The sequence below is a fragment of the Ambystoma mexicanum genome, chromosome 3p (genome assembly GCF_040938575.1).
Source record: "Ambystoma mexicanum isolate Mex_15411 chromosome 3p, UKY_AmexF1_1, whole genome shotgun sequence".
NCBI lineage: Eukaryota > Metazoa > Chordata > Amphibia > Caudata > Ambystomatidae > Ambystoma > Ambystoma mexicanum.
Genome location: NC_090925.1, coordinates 1,137,575,752 through 1,137,603,334, shown reverse-complemented (window position 1 = coordinate 1,137,603,334; position 27,583 = coordinate 1,137,575,752). Strand labels below are relative to the sequence as shown.

General features: G+C 45.2%; 1 protein-coding gene across 5 annotated transcripts in view; it reads right to left on the bottom strand.

The window, feature by feature from the left end:
- FNIP1 (folliculin interacting protein 1) overlaps positions 1-27,583 on the bottom strand; it is a 735,567-nt gene that overhangs the window by 42,485 nt on the left and 665,499 nt on the right. For all 5 annotated transcript variants that reach the window (XM_069652526.1, XM_069652529.1, XM_069652527.1 and 2 more), the window contains one exon: positions 10,027-10,142. In XM_069652526.1, the coding sequence (XP_069508627.1) occupies positions 10,027-10,142 (116 nt within the window). The remainder of the gene's footprint in view (positions 1-10,026; positions 10,143-27,583) is intronic.

The window sequence follows — 27,583 nt, the reverse complement described above, 5'->3', positions numbered from 1 at the left end:
CAGCTAATAAGGAGCACCGCGAGCAAGAGACAACTATACCCAAATATTTAAACTTATCTGGCTCCCACCTGAACCCAGCCAGATCCGCTGGGGCATGAGTAGCATCGGTCAACCGGAACAACTCTGATTTGGATTTGTTGATTCGATATCCGGAGTAGGTGGAGAACGTACGTATCTCCTCCAGTAATGGGGCCAAATTCAAAGTTGGGTTGCGTATGTACCACAGCGCAAGGAAATTAGTTGTGGTGGGCCAGCTATATGTAAGCCATGTTGTATGTGTTGGAGCCGGATTATGCATGCCAGGGGGTCAATTGTAAGCGCAACAAGCAGAGGGGAAAGTGGGCATCCCTGACTTGTGCCGCGTCCTAGTAAGAATATAGGGGAAAGTGTACCTCCAGTGCAGATCCTATCAGCCGTGAAAGCATGTAACAGACAAACTGAAAAAAATAGTTCCCCAAGTCCCATCTGCTGCAACACTGCAAATAGAAACCGCCAGGAGACAAACAAAAGCCTTCTCGGCATCCAGCGAGGCAGCGACCGCTTGTACTTGTGGGTTGAAATAATACCAAATAACCTACGCAGGTTGAACGCTGTCGAGCGTCTAGGGATGAACCTGGACTGGTCCGGATGGACCAAATGTGTCATACACGGGAGGAGACGGATGGATAGTAATTTAGCAAAGATTTTTGTATCCGAATTGATTAGGGACAGGGGCCTACAAGAGGCCATCTCTGCGGCTGATCTGTTGGGTTTTAGTAGCACTGTAATTACCGCTTCTGAGAGTGTGAGGGGCAGGCAACCTAATTGGAGTGATTCTTCCCACATACGCAGCAGCCTAGGGGCAATAATGACCCAAAACTCTCTGCAAAATTCCATACCTAAGCATCAGGGCTGGGGGCATTACTGGACAGGAGTGACATGAGTGACATCAGTAATTTCTTTAAGAGTCAATGGTTGGTTCAAAGCCAGCTGCATCTCCAGTGGCACCACCGGAAGTGGCATCCCATCTAAATAATTCTAGCTCCACGTCAGAGCAGCTGTCCGACTTTAAATATAGAGTTTCATAATACCTATGGAATTCACCATTAATTGCTTCTGGGGCAGTAAGGCAAGTCCTGTGGGTCCCCTAATCCCCGTAATATGTTGCATACCTTTCTTGAATCTAAAGTGCTGGCAAGGAGCCGGCTCGGTCTATCCGACTCCCCCATATCGGCGCGCTTGAATGGGATAATAGATCAATCAAAACTCTCTATCTGCCAACTCCCCAAACTTCAGAAGATTAACTTTAATAAATCTTATGAAATGGCCGGTCTTGCGTGTTACCATATTAATTCTCGAGTCTCCTAAGGTCTGCCTCTACTTTGCCCAGTTTGTGTCTAGTTTCCTTCAGAGCACCCGAGGATATAGAGATCACCTCCCCTCTAACCCACACCTTAAAAGCCTCCCATACTGTGCAATGATGTTGCACAGAACCTTCATTTCTGTAAAAGAAATCTACAACTCTGTTGTGAAGCGTCTCTAGAAAGACCGGGTCTGACAGGCACGCAGAGAGAATGCGCCATGTGGGACGGGAGGTGACCGGACCATCCCAAAGCACAGTCATTATAATGGGAGAGTGGTCAGAGATCGTTCGGGAAAGAATCATACAGCCCTGTACCTGTGCCATCAATGTGGCCGGGATCAGCCAGTAATCAATCCTGGAGTGGGCGTCAAGGACCAAAGAGTAGTAAGTATACTCCTGTATACCTTGGTTGCGATCTCTCCTTGCGTCTACTAAGTCCAAGTGTTGCATGATATGCGAAACAGTGCAGCCCGCATTTATTAGATCTCGTCGCCTCCCCAGATAATTTGTGTCTGGGCTCCACCTAGTAGCATGCTCATCACCTGGCTATAGAACCCGGTCATCTAAATTTGGACCATATGTGTTTACCGGTGTTGTGTCGACCCCAGCCAGCTCCCCCCACAAGATAACATACCTCCCTTGTTGGTTTATGTAGGACTTGGTTTCCATAAAAGGTATTGAACAATGTATCTGCGTGACTACACCTCTGGATTGTGTTGAGTAGTTGGTGTACCCACGGTGAGTACCCCAGGTGGCAGCAAACCCCTCGTTAAGCATCCCTTGGGCATGTGTCTCCTGGAGCATCACAACCCTCGGGCCCAATGGTTAATATACGCCATCAGCTTGCGTGATTTAATGGGGTGGTTGAGACCACGGATGTTCCATGGCAAATACAACATTGTTAGCCATACCTTAATGGTGGTATCAAATGGGGGCTCAGAATAGCATGGGGGAAACAACGGATAAAGCTGTATTATGTAATCGAGGAGCAGTCTGCACTGGTTTTCCATAATGTACTCAATAACATCAAAACCAAACTTCTGGAACTTCTGTACCAGTAACTTACTTGTGTGTCACTACCCAAAAACTTTACACCATTCCCTCCCTCCACCAACATCATCATCCCCAACTTGACGATGGAACCCAAAACAGAACACAACTGGAAATCTCCTGGGGTGCACGGTGTGCAGGGAACAATGCTTCCTAGATGGTCGCACAACTGCAGCATGTCCCAGTTCATGCAATTTGTTTATCCATGTTAAGAGGGTACAATGTCATTTCCTCGCGGGACATTTTTTCGCTGTTTTTTTTTGCTGCAAAAATTTTAAGGAAAAAAAACAAATTTGCAGTAAAAAACAGTGAAAAAACATCCTGCGATGAAATGACATGGAACCGTTAAGAAGAGGAGGAGGACACAGCACATGGATGTTGATCAGTCTTGGTCCATGATATCAGGCTTGTTGTTGCGCAGGCGGGGGCTGGTTCCACCCTCCCGATCCAGTCTTGGGAGTGGTATAGGAATGTTGGCCTCTATGTAGGCCGCGGCCTCCGCCGTATTCCCAAAAATGTGAGCACGACCACCGTGTTGGATGCGCAATTATGCCAGATATAGTAGAGCATAAAGGACCTGTCTCATTCGCAGCAATTTTTTAACTGAGTCATTTGACTTACGCTTTGCCTGAACATTGGCAGAGAAATCAGGGTATATATGAGTATCAGAGGAGTCATATCGTAGCGCTCCCTTTTCTCTGGCCAAGCGCAAAATCAGGTCCCTCTCTCGATAGTTGAGAAGCTTAGCCAGGGCGGTACGGGAGGAGCCCTGGGTTCGGGGACGGGAGCAAGAACACGATGCGCTCTCTCCAAAAGGGAGTGCTGGGAGAACCTTGATGGGTCTAAGATTGATTTCAATAAGGTTTCGACAAATTGCACCATCGGGCCCCTGCATGCCACCTTCGGGATCCCAATGATACAGATGTTGCGTCGTTAACACGATTCCAGGTGCTCACATTTATTGTGGATCTTATTGACCTCTTGCTGCAGTTGCGCTTTATCACAATCGTGTTTGTTGAATTTATCCTCTGTTTTGCCAATCCTCGTCTCCGCCTCCATTATGCGTGCACTTTCCTTCTCCAGCTTGGATTTCAAGGAGCCCATGGTGAATACAATGTCATCCAGCTTCATATTTACTCCCATGAATCTGCTTTGCATAGCCGCCAGTAGTTGGTCGTCCCTGGTGGAGACTATTTCTGTGTCTCCAGCATGCACAGGGCAGTGGCCCCACACAGCGTCACACAGGAGAAGGGGCAAAGATACATCACAAAGATCATCAACCAGGGGGAATCCGGGAGCTATTTCAGGACCCGCCGATTCAACAAGTGTCCCCCAATACACAGGCTATCTAGTGAATGTGGTGATCATGCCCCGCCTATGGTGGACCATATGTGCCCATCCTCGGGACCCTACAGGGGTGGATATTTTCTCCCAGGGGCCCCCTGTACATCAGTGTTGTGGCCTCGCAGCACAAGGGACAGTCAATAGGATCTCGTAGGGGGCCAGGGCCCCAGCACTCACCGCAGCTCTAACCTGTAGGTAGATGGTCCTTCAGCACCAAGGATGCAGGGGGGGGGGGGGCAAGGCAGCCGAGGAGCCGGCCCACCACCTGCTCCCCCCTGAGTAGTTGTGGCCTCCAGTGGTCGAGAGAGTAACAGAGAGCAGGGTGGGCACCAATAGCGTATTCCGAGAATATAAGCCAAGCGCGGCAGAATCCTGCAACTCAGGAGCAATGTTCAAAAGGGTTCAGCACGAGTAGCGGCGTGTAGATGAGGCTTCGGCGTGAGCTGGGAGCGCCTCGCCCCGTGGGAAGCAATGGGGACTGAAGGAAAGCGCCCCGTGAGTATCAGATCCCAGATCCAGGGAGCAGCCCGCGGACTCAGACCCTCTGCGGCACCGCCAGCCTCCTCGACCGCACCCCTTGCGGCAGGTAGCGGCCTCCGCGTCGAACAATCAGCAGGGCAGGCTATAACGGCAATGAGGCCAACATCAGTAAGAACCCGCACCATGGGGGCCGAGACCAGATGGCCAGAACAGAGCGCAAAAGTGTCGGGCAGCAAACCCGGGCACGGGGCCCAGCAGAGGCGCAGCTCCGGAGGGGCACATAGTCCACTCCTGCGCGCCGACCGGGCATTCCTTATTAGTGTGCAGGACTGGTCTTACCTGAATCAGCAGCGCCCCAGATGGTGCACTGCCTCCCAAGTCTGCCAAATCAGGGCCAACTCTGACATGCCGGAACCAAACATCCATGTCCCTCCATCAATCGGCCCGCCACCGTCAGGTCACCCCCACCAGGATCCGGTACCAGGATTCTGTGAATGGGAAGGGTTACGATCACCGCTCCCAGTGCAGTCTGCATCAGCTGCGTGAGGATGGGTGGCTGCCTGAGTCAGCAGGCAGACCAAGGAGCAGGCAGCGTGGACTGAGTGCAGAGACGATCTCGCACTCGGGTGCCCTGTGCACCTCAGTTGCACCACGATACTGCACACATTTTAGCCTGCTGTGTCCATTCCACCACCCTCAGTGAACTTCAAAAGGTTTAAGAATTGGATAATAAATGATTTATTTCAAATGAGGATAATGTGGGGCCGGAGCTCCAAGGTTAGGCGGCCACCTTCACGGCTGCTCAACAGTGCCCCACAACAAGACATTTTCAAAGGCTCTCACGGCCAGGAATGTCTCCACCACTTGGAGGAGTATCATGGACACGGTCTGTTGGGTGGGAAAAGGAGAAGGATGGATATGGGGGTGGTAGCTCATTTGGAATGCCGGGACACCACACAAAGAATCCATAGATTCTTCAAGGTGACTGTCCAACCTACCGGAAAATTTGAAATTCTGCCCTTGGCTGGAGAATTGTGGGCCTGGACAAAACATCATTTTTGCTTCTCCTTGCCCTGGGCAGCTGTGCTGGCAGAGCGGTATAAATCCTTGGTCCTTCGTCCTCTGTTCCTTCCGGGGAACGCTGGAAGGATTATGGTGACTGCTTGGTTAGCACCACTAGCTATTTTTCCATCATGGTAGAGATCTTTTTGGTCAGCTAATTGGTCGAGCTGTGGAAGGGGCCTATATGTTCCCTCTACTCTTTAATCTTTACATCAGTCCCTTGTGTGATTGCTTAGAAGAGTTGGAGGCTTTTTTCACCAACTACGCTGATGATACGCAGCTGCTCTTTAAACTGTTGCGAGACTATGAGCTTGACACAATGAATCTGGCGAATATCTACACTCGGATCAAATCCTGGATGAATCACAATTGGATGTGCTGGAACGGGAATAAAACAGGGTTACTGACTTTCAGCTCATCTCAGGCCAGGTCTAAACCTCAACATTGATAAGAGTCTTTCTCGATCCATGACTGCAGCATTCCAGTTTCCAAGAATGTTAAAGCTCTAGGCATCCATCTCGAGCCCTCACTTAACCCTGAAGTCCATCTCAATCAGACTGTAGAAAACTATTTGTACTACCTCTGTCTGCTGAACAACAGCCATCCTTTCCCCTCTGAAGCCAATTGTGTTCCTATCGCAAAGACAATAATACTCTCTAGACTCGACTATGGTAACAACCTACTGATGGGCATGAATAAAAGGAGCATGCAAAGGCTAGAAGTAACACAAAATGATACCTAGACAAGAACATATTACCAATAGTCAACAAGATCTACACTGGCTTTCGGTCCAAGCACATGTCCAATTCAGGGCAGTAGTGCTTGTTCATAGATGCCTTTAGAGTATTATACTAGCTTACCTTAAAAACATGGTGTCTTCATATGAACCAAAAAGAATGCTTCACTCATCGACACTGCATAATGAGACATTTAAATTGGGTATACTACTAAATGAAGGTAGAATTGTGGTGCACCCAAGACAGGTAAACTTAGACAGCAATGTGGCCCATATAGAGCACTTTCAATATTGAATGTGGACAATATCTTTACAGAAGTAACTTCCAATAGAATACAAGTTTACATCACTACTTTGGCCCAGACCAATCTGGCTTTATTCCGAACCGGTCGACAATTAAACCTCAAGAGGTTATTTGCCACTATTGCTCTGCTCCCTCAACTTCAGAGTAGTCGCTGCCTTTCTCGCAGACGAGAAGGCAATCCATTCCATAGGGTGGAGCTGGCTGATGTGATCGTTAGGAAAATTGGGTATGGGGACTCCATTATCGAGTGGATTCACCCCCTTTATAACTCTCCAAATGCTAGTGTGCAGATCAATTTGGATCCATCTAAGGTTAGAAACTAGAGAGCGGCACTCGCTAGGGTTGCCCTCTTCTATATTTACACTGGCTATTGAAACAGTGGCCATTGCATTCCATGTCATTTGAACAGAGGAATCAATCTGTAGAGTAATAGCAATCTTTTGTCCCTACAGGTGGACAATATGGTTTTGTAATTACTGTCCCAGATCATAATCTTAACCACAGGTTTGCTTTTAGGCTTATTCTTGATGACCACATACTGATCTCACCACTGACTACATTGGACCCCAATTCTCTGCTGGATGCTGGATTTAGAGGTTGTCCCAGGTATATTTTGTAGATGGGTATTTATGTTGCTGCAAAAGATCTAGCCTGATAGAAGGTCTATTACATCCCATTATTTCATACAATCGTAAGGCTCACATGTGAATTGCTTGCATTACTGGTGGGGGTTCAGCTATCATTAAGATGTGAATATTGCCCAAGATTCTATATTTTATGAAGGTGATTCCGATCGTTCTCAGGCAAACCTTTTTAAAGTATCTAAATAAAATTCTTCCAAGCATTGTATGAGCTGTAGAATTCCTAGGGTGAAGTGGTAAACTATTAGCCCATATGATGCAGGAGGATTTGCTATTCCAGATTATCTACTATCATTAGCACACTTTTCTCAATATTTGTTATGTGTCAAGGACAGCTTTCCACAGCAATGTAGAACAAAACTTTAATTAGGTAATTCTTCACAGACTGGCTAGCCTCCGGTCTTGATGTAGTGAGGGAATTAACTAATGGAATGAGTTTTACAAACTGTTGGAGCTCCAGATAAACAGTGTGTCCGCCTGTGTTACTTGTTAAAATCTGACCGTTATTCCCGACAAAGAAAAATGGGCAGCAGCTATGCAAATTGCACTTGCACTGCCCCAGTGATGTTTTCAAAACATTGGCATGAGCTTAGATTACAAGACAAAATGCCTATTTTATTTTAATGAATGTTTTTTTAGTAGCCTAAAAGCACACTCGCCGGGAATGAGAACAAGCCTTGTTACCTGAATAATCAATTTGGTCTACTCTTCATAATATAGGTATCAAAATATTTACTTTTCTGAGCTCTGACTAAAAGCATCATTTACTGTAATGTTAATGTTTTGAGCAAAATATGAGAAATTGGATAGGCGGTTCACCCAATGAATGGACGACAACAACAGGGCACACTGTAATCTGATGAAAAAATCAGCAGATCTGTTGAATAAGCAATGATAGAGTACTAGAAACACAATCAGAAAAAAATTTAATCGAAACAATTAATGGTTAGTACAATTATCAATCAAGAATTCATTGGTCATAAATGTCAAACACATTTGTCGAGTTCTAACAGAAGTATTGAGAATCATGAATGAGTGGTGTGTCTTTACACAACTAGCAACAAAGTCAAAATAAACATAGTAACATTAGCAATTTTAGCATTTCAACAAATGAAAAAATGTGTGGTCTCATGTAAGGAGCATAAGCAATGTGAGGGAACTGTGGAGTGCAGTGTTGTCCTTCGTGCGTACGACGCGTTCCGGGTTTAGCCCTTTATCAGGTACAAGATATGAGGACATTTCTGAAATACATAAGTAAATAACGTATACTTTAGGTTGTTTTTCCCAATGGGAGGTAAGTGTGAGATTCTATCTTATAATTAGATTGTTAAGTGACTGACCTGTGTTTCACAATAGTGGCCCAATTGTCGAGGTAAATATTCCATTGGATTTAGGCCAAACAAGGAGGAAAAGAGCACCTCTACAACCCTTGTTTCTTTGAGCAAAATATGAAACAACTGATTTAAAGAAATCGCATCATCTTTGCTCATTAATATAACCATTAACCATTAATATAACCAGAGAGCGTGCATTGGAAATTTAAAATCCCGATGGAAGGCAGGTGCCAAGCAAAGGGGGGACCAACAAAAATAAAGTGCCTCAGACACTAGATAGAAAGGCTCACTGTCCTATTTATACAAGCGCCCCAGATCAAGAAGGTTGTAGTGCCATGTACATTAAATGGTATCCTATGGTTTCAACAAAGTAAATTACTTCATTGTAGTTTACTTTGTGGATGTCTCTTCAAAATACTTCAAATATGTATATGCATTTGTCGGATAAGGGATAACCATGGGGGTGGGGGGGGGTTTAGGGTGGAGGTGGTAGTGAAGGCGATAGGGTTGTGGGGGGTGGACCCGACCAAAAAAGTAATATTTTGAAAAAAACACCCACAAAGTAAATTACAACATGACATGAAACCCATTAAATGACTCACTGCAAAAACTTCCAGGCATTGGTTTTCTTCTCCGCTTGGTTTCTAATCTGCTTCTTATCATTTACTGTATTTTCCTCTCTGTACAAATGTTTCCTAAGCCCAATCTATACCACTGCAGAATATGCTCACTCATCCCCTCAAGCTCAGCCCTGTCGCCTGTTCTGTGTAAAGTGCCCTCTGTAGGATCTTCCTTCTCGGAGTACTCTTAACAGAACTTTGCTCAGTTGGCATTTTAATGCAACATTCTATTCACCAAAGTCTTTTAGCTTGTCCAAAGATCGAGTTTGCATCAATTTATTTTCTGGAGCACTGTCCGCAGGAACAAACTCAGTGCCTTTTCACCTTAGTCCTTCTGGCCTTGGACTTACTGGCTACAATTCAAGATGGTACCAACTTTGCATACCCTTTCCCTCTGGGACAAAGACTCAGTGAGTCTAAAATGAACTTGGCAAAGAACATAGCAGAATCATCCTTTTTCATGCCTAGTGTTACTGCTATGTACAATGAATCGTGGGAGACAATGCTTCTGTTAATCAACCCCTGGCCCACCAGCTCCAGCAGAGTTGAGGAAAAAGAGCAGCGGACAAAGATTTTCAGCACACAACCACAGCACTTTTGGGCTTTGCAACTTTTGAATAGCTGCTTCACCCAGGCATGGACTTGTGGGACACAGCCTTTCCAAATTCTGAGTCACTAGCTGCAAAGGCTGGATCCACTGATGTTCCCGAGGTTGCAGGCTTGCAATGGAACATTCTCTAGTCCAGAGGTACTCTCTGTATTGGCGACAGATCACAGGTGGTAGATGGTAACCTATAAAGCTCATGACCACTGGTTAGAAGGCCACTGCTAGAACAGAATGAACCACTGTACTGTAGCACAAGAGACTTGCCATCCGATTATTGGCCTCAAAAGGAGGAAATTAATTGGACATTATATGGTGTCCCTTCAATTAAAAGTTACAAAATTTGTTTTGAAACAGATACACGCGATCGCCAGTTTGCTTCTCTGTGAAAGCACAACATGTATAGAAAAATATATATTTTGTACCAAGTTTCCGGTTATGTTTTAATGTAGCACAAACCTTTAATGAAGACACTGAGGCCATCATGAACGTAATGAACAAGCACCTACCCCAACACCTGGCTGAGCTCCTTCACTTGCACTCGCGTCTGGCCCTTCAGGTATTCCGAGAGCATTCTGCTTATGAAGTACAGCTCCTGTAGCCGATCTTCAAGGTGCATGATGCACTAGAAGGAAGGACGCAAACGGGAATCATAACTAACTGCAAAGCATATCAGAATGACCATGATATCCCAGTGTATACAGTTTACAATGTTGACAAGGAGCAAAAGCTTTACATTGCGAGGAGAGTGAACCAGGACTATAAGGAAGGTCATATGCATGAAACCATCAGAAACCCTGCAGAGCAGGCTCTAAACACTTGTAGAAGCCTGCTTTCGGTTTTGTTATTCTCACCGATTCCAGCCAGCCATTCAGCCCCATCAACAAGTTTGGAATGCAGACTAACCACATGCAAAAGTCTGTATTGCAAGATTCCCTTTATGATGTATGCGCACTGGGTATGGGGGCACAGACAACATCCATCATAGGAAGCACGAGGTGAGGTTTACCTTTGGTCCCCGACAAGCTCTAATAGTGTTGGAGTCTTTACCATCTGCTGCATTGTGTGCTACGCCATCTTTTCCCTCACTACGGGGCGTGGCCTGTGGCCAAAGACCACCAACAAGCAGCAGACACCTACCACACAATTGAGGCCTCTGCTGTGCGCACCAAAGCTTCCATTTAGCATTTACCAAGATATTCGCAAGAATGATGTTTGGGCTGCAAATCTGTCACAAACGTTGCTGTAAAAACCAGTGCAGTGCGGCCTCGCTATGCTAGCAGGTGCTGCAAGTATATAGGCATCTATTCCCTGCACAAATCATAGGTTTTTATTGAGAACAGGGATGTACATATCCTCCATAATTACGGGTTAATGGACTTGAATGCACTCTCACTCATGCTTGAATTAAACTATTGTTTCTTGCTTTACAATCCCTTACAAATAGTTTGTCTCGAAAACAAATATCACATGTGGAATTTATGAGGAGGAATAGATCCTAAACTAATGAAAAGATGGAAACTAAACTGGGATGAGATATAAGGTTAAGTTACTGTGCCTCAGGCATGCCTAGTGGGCCTGCTTGTAGGAGTGCTGTACCATGGGCAGTGACTGCTTAGCCAACACACCCGGTAGGGTATGGATACAAAAAGAGTACATTTAAAACAAATAACTTAAAATCAAATAAAAATCTATGTTAAGGTTTTGGTCAATTTTCCATTATAACAAAAGCTTTGTAATTCACTGAAAAAAGGGACATGAGGAATCCAATTCAAAACCTAAACACCACAGGAAATCATGAGCTCTGGTTAGCAATACAGCCATAACCCGCCCCTGCAATGCACTGCTAATGACATCAGCAGTGGCATCAAAGACATCACCAATGTCACCGAATATCAAATCCAAGTATGCACTCTTTTCTGAGAAAAGATAACAGCATTGTTTTTGAAGAATGAAGAAATGAAAAGGCATGCACTGTTCCCACTTACAGAGAATTGGTGTACTGTATCGGGGTAATGAAAGTAGGCCACACCCCCCAGAGGAGTACTTCCAGTACATGAACTAAGGCTATGGCTTATTGGTACTCAGGATGGGGTATTGCCTCTAAGTAAGGGGTGGCAGCAATATGTCAAAAATGAAATCGAGCCATTCCCTGTGGGTACTGCCTTTAGTGGTGGTTCTAACAGAACCCCGTTTTTACCTTGAGGATGGATTATCTTGTGCAGGGCAAGGCTGAAGACCATGTTCTGTGAGTAGTGCCTGGGGAGCTATTAATATGATTAATGCGAGGGGTGTATGGCAATAAGCCATGTCCAGTAAACAGATAGGACCTAGCCTCTGTGGTTACAGTTTTGACTGTGGGGATAGTTGCAGGACCAGCACTGCGATTAATACTAATAAAGTTCAATCACAAAATTGACATCTTTGATGGGGTCAGTGGTGAAGTCATATTTGATGACATTATTGCTGTCCTAGATAAATGCATTTGTGATGCTATGTGCAATGGCATGAGCAGTGAATGGCAGGGTGCGTTGCTTTGCTAACCAAACTAGGAAATTTCAGTGTTTTTTTGCATTTGAGTTGAAACCAGAATAATTGCATTATAACCAAAACACCCCTTCAACTACCATTTAGTCAGTTAATATATCATGTTTGCATGCAGAAAACCATGAGGTAATTCCGTAATCAGACTAAGAAAACAATACATTTCCAAATTTGCGAGATTAAATAGATTGCTTTGAATAAGGCCAACAAAAAAAATAACCCCATAACAATTTGTTGGGTCTGAAATGCCACATACCAGGTCTGATGCTCTACAAATCAAAATTTGAGATCTATAGCAGCCAATTGTCCAGGCACTGGCACAGCACAGCTTGGCTAATGTCGGCCATTGGGATGCTAAGGAACAGTTAAGATTCTAAACCAGAAAGCCAAAAGGCTGCTTTTTAGTTTATAATTTTTTGGGCCTGTTTATGTGGAGGACAAATGTGTGGACTGGGGGCCACTGCACCGCACCAGAATGGAACTGGCACATTTATTCGACAGCCTGTGTGTCAACAGCATCACTTCTCCTGCTAACAACCATAGCTGCTTCAGCCAATAGAAGCAGCTTAGTTCAACCAGAAACGGTATCCCTTGAGGTGAAAGTCCAATGATCGTCTGGATGTTGTGTTCCGTTGTAGTTTTAGGAGTGGTGGCTTACACATGCCCAAACAGGCAAATCACAGCCACTGGGAACAATGCTGAGACAGGAAAATCACTGTCCTGAGAAAAACTGGCTAAAGTCAGTACTCAACACTAAAACTAGAAGCAGCTCACCCTGTCAATTTCTTCTATTTGTGTGGACAAGGGTGGCACCGGGGCCGAGCAGGACCCAAAGGAGCGAATGATTTTGTGACCAAAACTGGAAGACTGATTAATTGAACTACTTCCTTTTCTTTATTGCACTTTTCTTTGAGCATAGACAGATGAGGAGATAGTCAGATACATACATCAACTGCGGTAAATGAGCGATAGGTGCTGTGGAGTAGCGTTGGCTTTCCAGTGCTTCTTGGAAGAAGTATATTTTTATCTAAATATTGCACAAATATGGTGCACTGTTCATGGCTCTATTTGTACATATTGGAATGTTTACGGTGGATTTAGAAATAGCGGAATCTGCAGGTTCAATTAGTGTATTCTGAGATATAGGCACTGCGTTTCTGTGCAATGTTTTCTGGCTGCGGCTTTCTGCCCCGAGCAATTTGGAAGCTACGTTGTATATTACACTGCCTCCAAGTTTTATGCATGTATTGGGTGATCTACAAAGCAGTAGGATGCATAGTTTGCATTTGTGCAGTGGTATCTGCATGCTGCATTCATTTGCAGCGGTGCTTGTGCATAGGACTAGTTTGGCGTGTGGGTGTTATGGAGAGATCTTATTTTTGTACAGCATTATGCAAATGATGTATTTGTGTAAAGCAGGAAACAATCAATGTTTGGTATACGCGTTTCCGGGAACTGATTTTTTGTGTACTGCAATATGCTCCACGTAAGTATAGATCGTTCTTGAGTGGATACTAGTAAGTTCATCCACGGATTAGCATGCATAGGTTTCTCTGTACATGTCCACATTTACACCAATTCCATTTATGATGTGCCGTAATTGCTAACCAGAACTGGACCATGTATTATTGTATTAAAAAAACGGAATGTTCTAGCTGGCATTTCTCTTTGCTATGATCTAGGACAGCCTGTTAGCACCCTGCGGTGTGCTGCTTTGTTTGATGGTCAGAAAAGAGAAGAGGTGCAGTTGACCTTATATTTGGTGCCATACAAAACCAGTGGAGCACACTCACAGGGGTAGTGAGCTCTGGATACATACAGGAGGGATAGCCTATGGGAGGAGAGAGCTGTCAAAAGGCACAGGCTTCTCAAAGAAGAGCTAGCCCTCGAAGACATCAAACAAGTGTTGGCCTGTAACCATCTCTGTTGGGACGTGAAACCATGCCCGCTCAAAGTTGGCAAAGCACATATTTGATTCCAGGGAAGGAATGGGAAGGCATACACCTCTTATGGAAATAAGACTGTAGAGAAAAAAAAATCTTAAGTGCAAACAGCCTTTAACAGTGCATGGCTAGTGACTGCTTCTATGTAGTGCAAACTGGCTTTGCTTAATAGAGTTGACTGGAGAGAGAAGCTTGCTGAATGATCCATGCATTCACCTATGCAATTATCGATCCCTTACTATACTATCCAGCATAAAACAACAATGAATAAAGTCTTGGCCAGCTTCTCAGTATGGATATGTTGGCATAGCCCATTTTTACTACATTTTAGGCCAGGCATGGGGTGTGAGCTTCTCCCAGATGTCACTAAGACATATATACCTACTAAACATCAATAGTTTCTCTGTTAGACCACGGCTGACATTATACATCCCACACACTGTTAAGTGCTATAATTAAGGAAGTCCCACAATGTAAACACCCTAAATTCCTCTCAATATTTGAGGATCATTGCATGCCTCACTTGAAATCCGCTTACCTTTTTGGTGGCCTGAAGCCCTGAAGACCAGCACCCAGTGGCAGGAGGTGGGCACTGCACAGAAGCTGGCATGTGAAACCAGCATTAAAATAACAATAGCTTTCAATGTGCGTTAACAGTTAAAGGCATGCATGTGTTAAGCAAAAATGTTTTTGTGCGCAAGATTGTGCAATGTAGTTATTTGCAATACCATTATTGCTAAAATGGGATCATTTAACATAGAATGAAGTATGTGTCATACTTAATCAGTTCAGCCAAGACATTGGAAGATAGCCACTGTTTTTTATACATAATCCCTGCATACATAATATAAGAACAAAGATTAGCTCAGAGACTAAATAGTCTCTAGGTCGATGTAAGTGCTGTAGCCAATGGGGAATAAATAGGGGTGGTAGTTCTTTTCTACTGTCGATAATAAGCCATGGTCCCCTGAAACATTGTTGGTTAACTTTAAAAACAACGATGAACTGAAGGCAAACACTCAGCAATTTTCAGCATTTGATGACTAGTGGACCCTGAAACCTTGCCTCTACCGGAAACCACTACACCGGATCCAAATCAGTGGGAGACTAATTATAGTGCATGTTTTAACAGAACTCGAAACGGAAAAAAGATTGGTGTGGAGGTCCTTGCTAGCTAAAAATCTATACTGAACTATCAATGTTTATAAAATACATTTGTGATCTACGAGCAAAGCCAGCACTGGAGACTCAGTAAAATGTATGGTGACACTTGGCAGAAAGGACCACTTTGATTATTTCCACATCCACACACATCTGTGCATAAACTGCAAGACTTAAAATCCAATCCGGTAAGTTGAAGGAGACCCAAGATGGACGATAGAAATTCAGCACTGATTGCAGCTACTACACAACAGAATAATACATGGCTACTTATACCAAATAATCAAATATTTACCCCCAACAACTGAGACTGTAGGTGCTTCTTTCCAGTTGGGGTTTGCCATTGCGATACTGCGCACAACTTAGGTAGAGAAGCGGCCGGCTTGGTGAGGTAGCTACAGGGCCACCAACTGTGTGGCTTTTAGACAAAGCTATAGGGCCTAAGGCATATGAAAGAAGCAGTTGCAGGACAGGGTAGCTTCTAGTTTGCTGAAGGAAACTGTTGTTGCCCACTTTCACCAGACTTACAGATCCTCTTTTGTGCCTGCATTTTACCAGCCCCAATGTGGCGCCTGGAGACTGGTGGTGTTGGGCATGAGACAGGAGTGGTGATTTTGGGTGTCTGAGTCAGGCTCTTTTGTTGTAGAGTGCACTTGCTTCTCCCAACCCCCACGCTGATGTCCCCAATCTACCTGTGTGGGCCGCAGGATCTCTCCATGCCTTGCCAACGAACTGTGAGTGGATGGTGTCCGGTCAAATGGTCGAAAATAAAAGATCGAATGACCATTTGATCGAATCAAAATGGTCGAAAAAAAAGGTTGATTTTTTTCTATTTATTTATATATATATATTTTAGTTTTGGTTGCTTAAAAAATATTTTAATAAAGAAAAAGGGAAGTTGGGGGTGGGGGTGAGGACCCCCCCATAAAAAAAAATAATAAAAAAAAATAATAAAAAAAAAAAATCGACCTTTTTTTCCCGACCATTTTACTTCGATCGGTCATTCGATCATTTGGTTTTCGACCAAATGACTGGTAACCTGAGTGGGTGTCTTCTAGGAAAGCTGTAATGATCATGAACATAAGACTGAGGGGCCTGCATGGCAGCCACATTTGGTGTAGTGGCAGCAGTTCTGAACACACTGCTAATGATGCTGCTAAATAAGAATTGCACGCCATAATAACTACTCATAAGGCCAAAACAAGCATTATTGGTGCCAATGCCATTCATGGACACAGCATTGCGAAGCAGCTGGCCTCTGATGAACAGCAATGTACAGAGTACATTTTTGAAATATCACACTCAAATGTGCGAGCAAAATGAAATTGTGGCCACATGTGGTGTTCAAGCTCCACCGATTTACAAAAAGGGGGCAGCAGTCCTAAAAAGTGTAAGGCTGCAGTGGCAACATTTGTTTGTGTCACTTCACTTTCTATACTAGAATGGGGATCTGAAAAGACGACTGAGGGCTCACACCATGAGTGGTGCTGAAGACCCCCACAGCCACCTTTCCTTTATCTGCCTCTACCAATACCTGCAAACTGGTCATCGATGTGCTGGTAAATGTCTAAAGGGAAACAAAAGAGTGGGCTGAGGACACAAAGCTGCAAAAAATCTCATTGAGGATAGTTCTGCTAAGGGAGCACTTAAATCGGCAGATGTGCCTGGAAAGAGAAGTGGCACCCCACGAAGGGACTCTCTCAGATGCAGACTTAAAGCGTTGCATCTTGCAAGGAAACTGTTTTCCGAGATGCAAGACTCGCTCACAATATTAGTAGTCTAAATGGGGCAATCCACTCAAACTGCATGGTAGAACAGCTGAGGAAGAAATCTGAGTATCAGCAATGGAGGATGAGGAAACAAGCAGCTAAACGTAATGATTTAGAGGACAGATCAAGTAGAAATAACATATGTCAACATGGAGTGCCAGAGGGAAAGGCGAGGTAAATATGGAGGAGTTTACTGAACAGTTCCTTCCTAGATTATTCGACCGTTAGGACATACTAAAGAATATGCCAGTGGAAACTGTGCCTAGAACACCCATTCCATAGCAGCCACTGGGATAGTCACTGTTAGGGAGAATTCTCTGTTTAGGCTGAACTTCCTAACCTAGTGAGTCCCCCAGCAGCTTTGCTGGATTTTTGGGGTTTATTTTTTTTCTCCTGCCAAGAGCGAGACTCTTTTACCCTCACTCTTGGGCATGATTTGAGTGTGTTTCTTTGAATCTAAATGTGTTTAATGGGCTATGGGGTCTTTTACTCCATAGAGCTTCATGTGTTTTTGTGATGTGTGTTACACAGCACTCTCAGTGTAGTGATACAGGGGTGTCATAGTGACCCCCCAGTATAGACTCCATACCCTGGGACTGACTACTGTCTCCCAGGGCATGTAAAGTCACCATTGACTTTCCTAGTCTTAAATTCTGAACAGAACCAGTACAAACCATCATATTGTGGACGTACTGGCTGGGGCAATTCAATTGCCCCGGGGTCTGTTAGTCGAGGGGGCACGTCTCCGTCCCCCCTGATCGAGTTTTGGCTGGTGGCAGTGGATACTACTTTTTATATTCAACCGCAAATATTTTCCTATGGGATTTCCCATTGTTTTAGGCTACTATCTTTACTTAATTATTTACGGTAGCCTCGAACATACCGCCGGTTTATTTAATTAATATTAATTCTCCGGTTGGTATTTTTTGCCAAAACTTGATTCTAAAATGGCGTTTGTGTTGTCTTCTGTGACTCCAACCCAAGTCGAGCCCTTTGTTCCACTTTTCCACAGAAGCCCTCCAAAGTGGTGCCACTCTGTCTGGGGTACTTAGGAGGGGTGGAGGGGAATTTTGGCACCCTGGACTGAGTTGCCTAGGCAACTCAAGTCGCACTCCGTCCTGATTGGCCCAAGTGGTGAGCCGGCCGGCTCACCACTTAGCATGTTTGAGTGACAGCTAGGCTGAGTGAATGGGGGTTTTCTGCATAAAAGCAGGGCTTTGGGGACTGGAACTTCAGAAGTAGCCACAGGAACTAAGAATCCGACGAGGGAGAAGCTGAGCCGACCTGCCACGACACGACCACCGGTGGAGCCCTGCTGGACCGTCTCACCACTTTTCCCAACGACAGAGGAGATCTCCCGCCGGAGAGTCTTCTTCCTTTGACTGGTGGGGATAACCAGTTTCACTGTCTTTTCGCCTTCCCGACGTACCTCGTGGCCGCCTTGTCTGTGCCAAGCACCCCGGCAACCGGGATACCACGTTTTACCACGACCGCGAACAAAGGTACCACCTTTAACCGGAAAACTCTGCGGCTGGTTTCTTCCCTGGTAGTGCAACGACCTTCATCTTTCCACCAAGTCGAGATCTTCTCTTCCCCTGGACGACGACGCGACTTGCACCCACTGCCAGGAACAACTGCCACCGCTGGAGGATCCTTCCCACCTAAGGTACCGTGTCCCGCCCGGCTTCCCTTGCTACCGACTGTACAGGGTAGATTTAGCCCCCGGCTTTCGAACCTGGGTTAACCTGGGACACCCTGGCTAAACTTTCCTAAGCCTCTCTAAACTCTTTTTGAACCCTCTGCAAGACTTTCAAAGCCTAGTGTAACTGTGTGATCTTGGGCGCATTTGTGCTCTGCTCTCTCCAAGAGTGAGCCCAGCCTTTGGACTTTGGCTCACCAGTGACTTTTGCTCTTCTCCCTTGCTAACAGTGTTCCTGAATCTTAGAGTGGTGTACCTTTCCATATTCTGTCTTTTTCCCTCCCTTTCTCACAAACTTATTGGAGTACCATTTAGTTAAGCGCTCACCTCTGTATGAAAATAAGTGGTGTTTTACTGTGACTTATCTGATAAGGAAAAAGGGGTGTATATATTACAATAGTAACTGTGTTTAGAATATTTTACAAGAGTGCTGGAGTGTTTCAAACAGTGTGTTTTTAAATAAATAATTATATACTTTGATACCAAAGCTCTGGTCAGTGTTTGCTTGTATTGGTGTGTCTGAGTGACTATTGTGTATAATTTGCATACTGCCTAACTCTCTTGAGGGAGGTCTGACTGCTCAGCCACAGCTACCAGGTAAATCTGGGTGGTACAGACTGCTACCAAGTGGGTTTACTGCCAACACCTGTAGTCTTAAATCTTTTGCAGTGTTCCCTAAGGGAACTGCACAGGTTTCTGCCTAACAGTCACCAAGAAGAAAAATGATCAGATTTGAATACTAAAAGAATCTCAAAGTGAGTTTGTTATCGGAACAGCACAAGCAGGGTGTTCTTCAGTACAATGGGATTACAAAGACCATATCCCGATTTTGCCACCGAAATGTATAAAGTTATGGTCGTTTAAAGAAGCTGAAAAGCTTTTGTATGCTAAAGGAAATCCCTACCCATTGCTACCGGCGGCAAGACATAGAACTGAAATAAGTGCAAAACTGCAGGCTTTTTTTATTTTCCCCTAAAAAGTTCCTTATATCTCTGGTGAGGCGAAGGAGGGTTGTATGGCATGTTGGGTCTGTAATGCCCAAGGTTGAGCTGATTGGCTATATGGCATTTTACTAGAACATTAGTACCATATATTATTTGGGCATTCCTGCATATCGAGTGATTCGATGCATATGCTAAATGAATGTTGGTTATTTCTTGGCTTTCCCTTCCAGTACATTGTTTGAGGGTCCCTTTGCTAAAGCTCGAGCCTTGTTCAAATTTTTGACTACTTGTAGAAGGAAGAGTTGGTTTGATGTTAAAGTATCACATACACCAGATGTTTAGAATAATTGTTCCTTTTATTTTTATCTGGTTCATGAGTATTTTTGATGGGAAGGCAAGTGGTGGATTTTCACTGGTTGTCTGCCATTTGGGAATTGGGATGTTCAACGGGAGAGGGGATGGGCTGTTATTACATGTGTGCATGAAATTGATGGAATCATATGGCACACTCGGACATTTTGTATATGTCAAGGGAAACTGTCGGCTGTACAAAAACAAAGGATTATATTTATAAAAATGACAACTATCCTGCAGAATATTTAAATACTCTATGATTTTTAGGAATGTTAAAGGAATAAACAGTGTGCTTTAAAGGACAAAAGGTATGGTCGCACATACGTAGAACCACCATCAACATTATGATGTTGCAAGAAATACCTTTCCACAAAACAGCATGTTAAATTAGCATGGTCTGAACGTGGGATACTCCTATGGATCTTGGATGGTACTCCAATGTTGATTAATTAAACCTTATAGCTGGTAGATGGTTAGCAGTGCAGCTATGTGGAAAACCAACATGTACTTCTGCACCAAATATAGATGAACACATTATCACAAATTTGGCGGCTGTACTGAGAAGATGCTTGTATCATTGCATAACAAGGGCAGGACACCAACCTGGTCATGGATAAGGATTTAGGCACATACAGAACTTCCGGGAGGCCTCTGGGATAAGTATCAATGGATCTAAAGCAAGTTATCAGAGAACTCGAGTTGGTGGAGATATATCGTTACCTACACTCAATGGTATGAGGTTAATCCTTCCACTCAGCTTTTCATAAGCCATCAAGACTCAGATTTCATAGTCACGAAAATGACAGGTACATACATGGTACATGAAGGAGAGTGCCCGGAGAGGACATAATCGGATACCCACTGCGCTATAATTATTAACTGGGCTAGATGACCCACGCCGCCCTGCAGGCTCCAAGTTTGTACCCTGGTAGATGATGCATATAGACATGCCCTCAGACCAGCATTTCTAGATTTGTTCTTATTTAATAAGGGCTTCACGGAAGACAATGATATGGGAAGTGTTTATTAGGGGGAAGGCCTAGAAACCCTGTGCAGAATGTGCTAGGTAGAAAGGCAACTCGCCCCCTTCCTCCCCTGCCCCACCCCCTCTGCGCCCCCTTCTAACGCCATCTCCCTTTTTTCCTTCATTCTTCCTTCTTTTTACATAGAGATTGTTTACTGTTGATGATATGTTATCTTTTTACTTGCTTGTTTGATATTCCTCGATTGCAGTTTGTTTCTTTTTTTTTTTTTTTAAATCTAATAAACAAAGTTCGTTAAAAAAACAGAAATGCAACTCAGCTGGAAGAAGAACATTGAGAAAATGGCCATTACAGAACAACAGTTAATGCAAGAATAGTAAGATAAGAGGGAAACACTATAGAAAGCATATAAGCAGTTATAAAGGCTGGCTTGTCTGTAGGATGTACATCTCATGATGAAGGGCACTGGACTGGGAGAATGCTTGCTGAGAATGGGGCAATAAACATTTATGGACTATAAGAAGAGTAGGGAGGCCGCTTCAAATGTCAAGCAGGGATTAATATAGCATTTTATTCTTCTATGAAGAACTATAATTGTAACAGGTTAGACCAAACCCAGCACAGGTTGAAGATTTGCAGGCGCATGCTGTGATGCTCCATCCTCTGTGCGAGGAAGAGTTAAATATTGCAATCACCCCTCCAGCTCACCGACATTACTTGGACAACTGAGGAACTGGGAAAGGGGAAACACCTGGTGGTTCGACGACGATCTACTGCAGTTTGATAGAACATATACAGGCCTTCTTGCCCAAAGTTATTAGCATTATATAATGGTTTACTGCAGAGGAGTAGACAAACAGAGAAACTGCGAAAATCATACATAATGGTTTTGGACAAAATGGGTAAGGACCCACTTGGCTGCAGATTGAAGCACTGAAAACAAAACTCTGAGTACATATTTAGTGCGTAGATTGTTTCGGGTGGTTTTTAACTTGATTCACAAGGACCGGGCAGTCTTTTGTACCTCAAAGAAGCACTACCTGCAATTTATATCTTGTCATGGAATATATTAAGGTTGATTTGCAGCAATGGGAAGTCTGGATTCACCCAAAGTTTTTGATTGTGGTGACTGGGTACACATGTTCAAGAATCTAGGAAAGTTCGATTTTTGACCAGGATATCTGAAATGGGTCACTTTGCTATGTACAGATTATTGACCATAATAAAGACCAGGCTTTTCTTCCCCACAGATGGCAACTGGGGAGGAGTATGAGATAGGGCTGCCCTCTTTCTCCTTTCAGTTTTGCTTTAATGAAGTCTATGCTACTGTTACTCAGGAAAAGGCCTTGTAGCCCCTTGCTTTAACATGTCAAGTCCAACACATTATTTCTTTATATGCAGATAAGATCTCGTTTGTCAGGAAACATGCATCATCCTTCGTCAGTATCTTGGCGCACAGCATGGAATTCGGCATGGTTTTGGATTTTCAAATGAACTGGGGAAGATCATTATTATACCCATTTCCAGGCACTGCATATCCACTGGAAGGACTCCACCTAGTATGTTCACCACTGTACCATTTCGTTATTTGGCTATTCAAGTAACTGCAAATTGGGGTGAAAAGGAAAAGTTACTCACCGTAGTGATTACTGTATTCCGAGTCCAACCTCCCCTGTTCTAAATACTTATGGAAGCTCCCACGGGCGGGTAAGGGAATCGGAATCTTATCAAGCCTTAAGCACACTTACCCTTTAAGAAAGCGGTGGAGGACCACGTGCATGCAGCACAGCCACGCCCACAACTCTGCCTCTCGCACTCCTTCCCCTCGTTCCCTTGCCGCCGAGAGGACTTATCTTGCTAATTTAGGGGGATGCAGGGAGGGCACATGAGGAAAGGGGGACATTGGACTTGGAGTACACTAATCACTCAGGTGAGTACATTTCCTTACACCAATGTTCCTTCCCCATTCCTCCATACTTATGGGAGAATATAAAGCCTTACACTGACCTTGGGAGGATGGAACTAAACTGTTGCAAAACTGTTCCTTGGGACTGCCTGTCCGAATTGGGTATCAGCCATGGAGCTGAAGTCCAGAACATGAGGTTAGCAAAAAGCTGATGGTGTGGGTCATGTTGCTGCCTTGCAGATGGCTTCCAAGGAAACATGGCATTAAATTGCCACTGACTTACTCTTCGCTCTGGTTAAATGGGCGTATAGACCGTGAGGCGGTGACTGGCCTTGCACTTCGTAAGCACGGGAAATGCAAGTGACTATCCATCTTGCAATGGTAATCTTAGCTGCTTGCTTGCCCATGTTTACCTCCCGAAAGTGTTGAATATTCTGTCCGAGACCCTGTAAGGCCTAGTCCTCTTGAGATAGAACAGCAAGGCCGTAGAACGTCTAAGGGGTTCAAGATCTTGTCGGCCTCTGATTCAAGGTTAGGAAAATACATGGGTAATGAGATCTCCCGATTTATGTGGAAATCATGAACCCCCTTGTATAGAAAGGACCTGGTGTCTGCAACACTACCTTGTCCCTATGGAAGGAGATGTAGGTTTCCACAATAAAAAGGGCTTGAAGCTCGCTTATGCGGCGGTTTGAAGCGATAGCCAACAGAAAAGTGTTTTTCCAAGTGACCAGGTGTAGATCAACAGACGCCATAGGTTTAAAGGGTGTGGGCATTAGAGCAGAGAGCACCACATTTAGGTTCCAATTCACACGAGGGCGTCAGGTAGGGGGCAGGAGGGGGGGAACAGGTGGTCTAGTCCCCAAAAGTGAAGTTTAATAATGGAGTCAGAGAAAGAGAATGTCTTTATTCAAGAGGTAAGCCCCAATAGCCGCTAGGCATGCTCTGTAGGACGAAATTTGCATCGCTGTATGGAAAAGATTTGTTAAGAATGATAGAATTTCATCTATGGATATTTTAAGTGGGTAGAAGGGTTAAAAACCTGTACTGAAAATGGCTGTAGCCTATGGAGATGTGCAAATATACATCCTGCAGGCCTACAGCTATTAGCCAGTTGCCTGGCTGAAGGGCTGATCGTTTGAGAGCGGGAGTAATCATCTTGAATATTTCCTGGGTAAAATAAGATTGAAGGAGGAAAAGGTCTAGCACCGTTCACAGGCAGTGAATAAAACCCCTGGCCCAATTCTGAGGGAGGTTCCTTGTCCACTGCCTCCATTAGCATTAGTGTATCCATCTCTGTTGAAAGGGAGTCATAGCCTTTGTTGGGGAGGGGGATCACTGATGGTTGGAGGGGATGAGCAAGGGGTAACCCTTGTGGACCACTGACAGGGATGAGCTGTCACCATTTATTGACCTCCACTCAGCAAGAGGATTGCTTACCCGACCTCCTACTGGTGTGATGGGGACCTGCACCCTCGCATCACTAAGACTGCTTCTCTTCTGAAGAGGGGGAGGGCTGGAAGAACCACCCCTGGGGCACAGACCAGCTTGCTTTTTTCAAGGAGGGGCTGGAGATCTGTCCTGTTTACTCTGGCAGTCGTGGAAGCCTCTAAAACCCCCTGAACTATTGGTCATGAATGACTGTCAGAAGCTCCGAAGAGCCTGGCTTTGTCAGGTGCTTAGTTAGAGCAGCTAAAGCCTCAGCAGTTGGTACACTATTTCTTGGTCAGTTCCTTATCTGTTGCTGGCTGAAAAGTTCCACTCCGTCAAACGGAAGGTCCAAAATAAGCTCTTTGACATTCGACTGGAACCTGGTGGCTCTGAGCAACTCTTGCCGTCTATGGGATGCACCTACAGCCATCCTGCTAGCAGCTGTATCCAGGTGGTGATATGAGGCCTCCATGAGGTCCTGGGCCACTTGACGAGTTACTGCCAGACCCAAGCAAAACCCTGCTTGAAATTCAGGGGGGGGTGATTGAGTCGCAATCTCCCAGCACCTTCCAGAATCGGTTAGCTACTGCCATAACTGCTTCGGCATTGGCCTGCCTAAAATTTAGGGCAGAGTTCAGGTAAATATTCTTTCTTGCACGGTCCAGGAGGCAGTCTTCCTGCCCAAGAACATTCTGCGAGGATTAAGAGGACGTGGACGGACTCTCTTAGAGTGTACTAGCGTGGAGTGTGCTGGGGCATGGCACATCACGCACAGGTTCTCTGCTGGCTCCTGTCAAATCTTTAGGGCTTCATCCAACACATCTGGCTGGAGGTGTATTCTTGACTTCTCTGTGGCTGTTAACAGCTATCCTGGTCGTCCACTGTGTCATCCTCTGGAGGACCTGGAGTAAGATGGATCCTTCGGGAGTGGATCAGGGATGGGCACAACAGACTGAGAGCCCATATGCCCCTATGGAGGCGGTGGTGGCACCTCTGTTGTCACTGCCTGTAGAACCTTGGGTTGAGGGTTCGACGACGGAGGAGCCAGAACTAGCACTTCCTTCAAGAGGGACATCAAATATTATCTCATAGGCCCAGATTGCCTCAATTCTTTGAACCTATCGAAGAACCGGTCTTCTCTTGAGGGTCCTTATTAGGAGGATCCTGGCCAAGACCTGGGGGCCCAATCGATGGGGAAGAATTTTCCCTCACACTGGCTGACCCTTCGACCCAGGGAGAAAAGGGAGGAAATCCTGAAGACCTGGGAGGCAGAAGTGGCAAGAAACCATCTGTGTCCCTCGGTGTGTGCTGCGAGGTACCAGAGAGACGTCACCCTGAGAATGGGCAGAATCTGAATCGTAAACTGACATTTGAGGTACTGTGAGCCAGGGCCTGCCTTGAATGTGGTATGGTATGTGACATCGTAACGTTTGCATTGGCCTCTGAGGTAACCTGAGGAGCGTGGCTGATGGATGTAGAATGCCTTTTTTGGCCTTCAGATGAATTCCTGGTAAGTGGAGCAGTGTGGACCTCGGAGTGAGGTCCGGTAAGTGGTGGAACAACCTCAAGAACAGAGTGCCCGCTGAATGCCCTGTCAGGAACCGAAGTGCCCTCAGGCTGCAGCCTAGTATTAGAACCTTGCAAGCCCTTGGTGATGCTGCCAGAAGAAGACTTCTTGGAGACCTCAGGGCATACCCTGGTAGAGCAGTGGCTACCGGCAGCAGGCCTGAAGGAGCCCTCCCACTTTGGCTAGCCCCCAGAAGAGCGTCACCTGGGCAGTGAGACAAAGTAAAAAGATGTGCTCAACCTCTTGGACCCGACAAAGTTCTTGAGGTGATCCAGAGCAGTCATCTGAAAGATGCCCTCCAACCACATCAGCTGACTCTGGTGGGATTTGACAGAAATTAAAGGTTACTCACCATAGTGACTAACATACTATTTGTCCATAGTCCCCTTTCCTCCATACTGTATGGGAGTCCCTCCTTAGAGAGATGGGATCAGAACCTTTTTTCCTCCACAAAGTGCATTTCCCCTTTAGATTTAAGGAGGACATGGGCACGGCTATGGGCATGGCCACACCCCACAGCCCCGCCCTGTAGGGCCTGGCCTTATTCCCCTTGTAAGTGTGGGATGGCTAATTTAGCCTGACCTACTTTTATTGCGGGGAGGACGGAGGGTCATATGGAGGAAAGGGGACTATGGACTAGGAGAACGTTGGTCACTACAGTGAGTAACCTTTAATTACTCCTATGTCCAGTCCCCTTTCCTCCATACCGTATGGATAATTACAACCAATATAGCCCTTAGAGAGGAGTGTGACTGTTTACTTTGCAAAGAGGCTTTTGAGGACAGCTTGTCCAAATTCAGCATCTGACCTGGAACTAACATCCAAGCAGTACAGCTCACAAACTGCCGATGGCTATGCCCATGTGGCTGCTTTACTGATGACCTGCCACAGCAGCTGCCTCTCGAATGCGACCACTGCAGCCTTAGCCTTCACCCTGTGTGCATGCATATTCGCCAGGAACTATCTTTTCTGCAATCTGTATGACTCTGTAATAGCATCCACCATCCATCTGGCTATTGAACCCTCAGATGCCTGAGCCCCCGGTGCAGTTCCACCGAATGTGACCAGCAGGGCATCAGACTTCCTGGACTGCTTCATTCTGTGCAGGTAGAACTTGAGTGTTCTCCTAATATCCATACAATGTAATGACCAGTGCACTTCAGATTGAGGATGCGGAAAGAAGGTTGGAAGAACAATTTCTTCATTGACATGGAAGGATGAGACTACTTTGGGTGCGTCCTCATGACCGCCTTGATCTTTTGGAAGACGGTGTATGGCTCTGATGCCATCAGCTCCTGAATTTTGCTGATGCGCTTGGCTAACGTGAGTCCCACCAATAGCTCTGTCTTGAGTGTCACCCACTTGATGTCTGTAGTAGCCATGGGCTCGAAAGGTTTGTGCAACAATGCTGCCAGCATGACATTGAGATTGCACACCGTTTTCACACTGGTGGGATATAGCCTGGCTAGCCTCTGCAAATATCTCTTCACCACTAGATTGGCCATGGAGAATGATTGGCCCTACGTGTTCCTGTAAACGCCAATGACCGCCAAATATGTGTGACACGTATGTTGTCGATCTCGGGGCAAGAATGGTTAGAATATGTTGCTAACAGGTTTGGGCCCCAGATAAGTATAGAAGTGGGGGAGGAGCAAGCCCTCTGGGAAATAGTTGAACCTGAGATATGGGAAACCCCACTGGATATTAATACAGTAGTGGGTTTGATAAAAAAAATCTAAAAGATCATGTGCGGCTGGCCCGAATG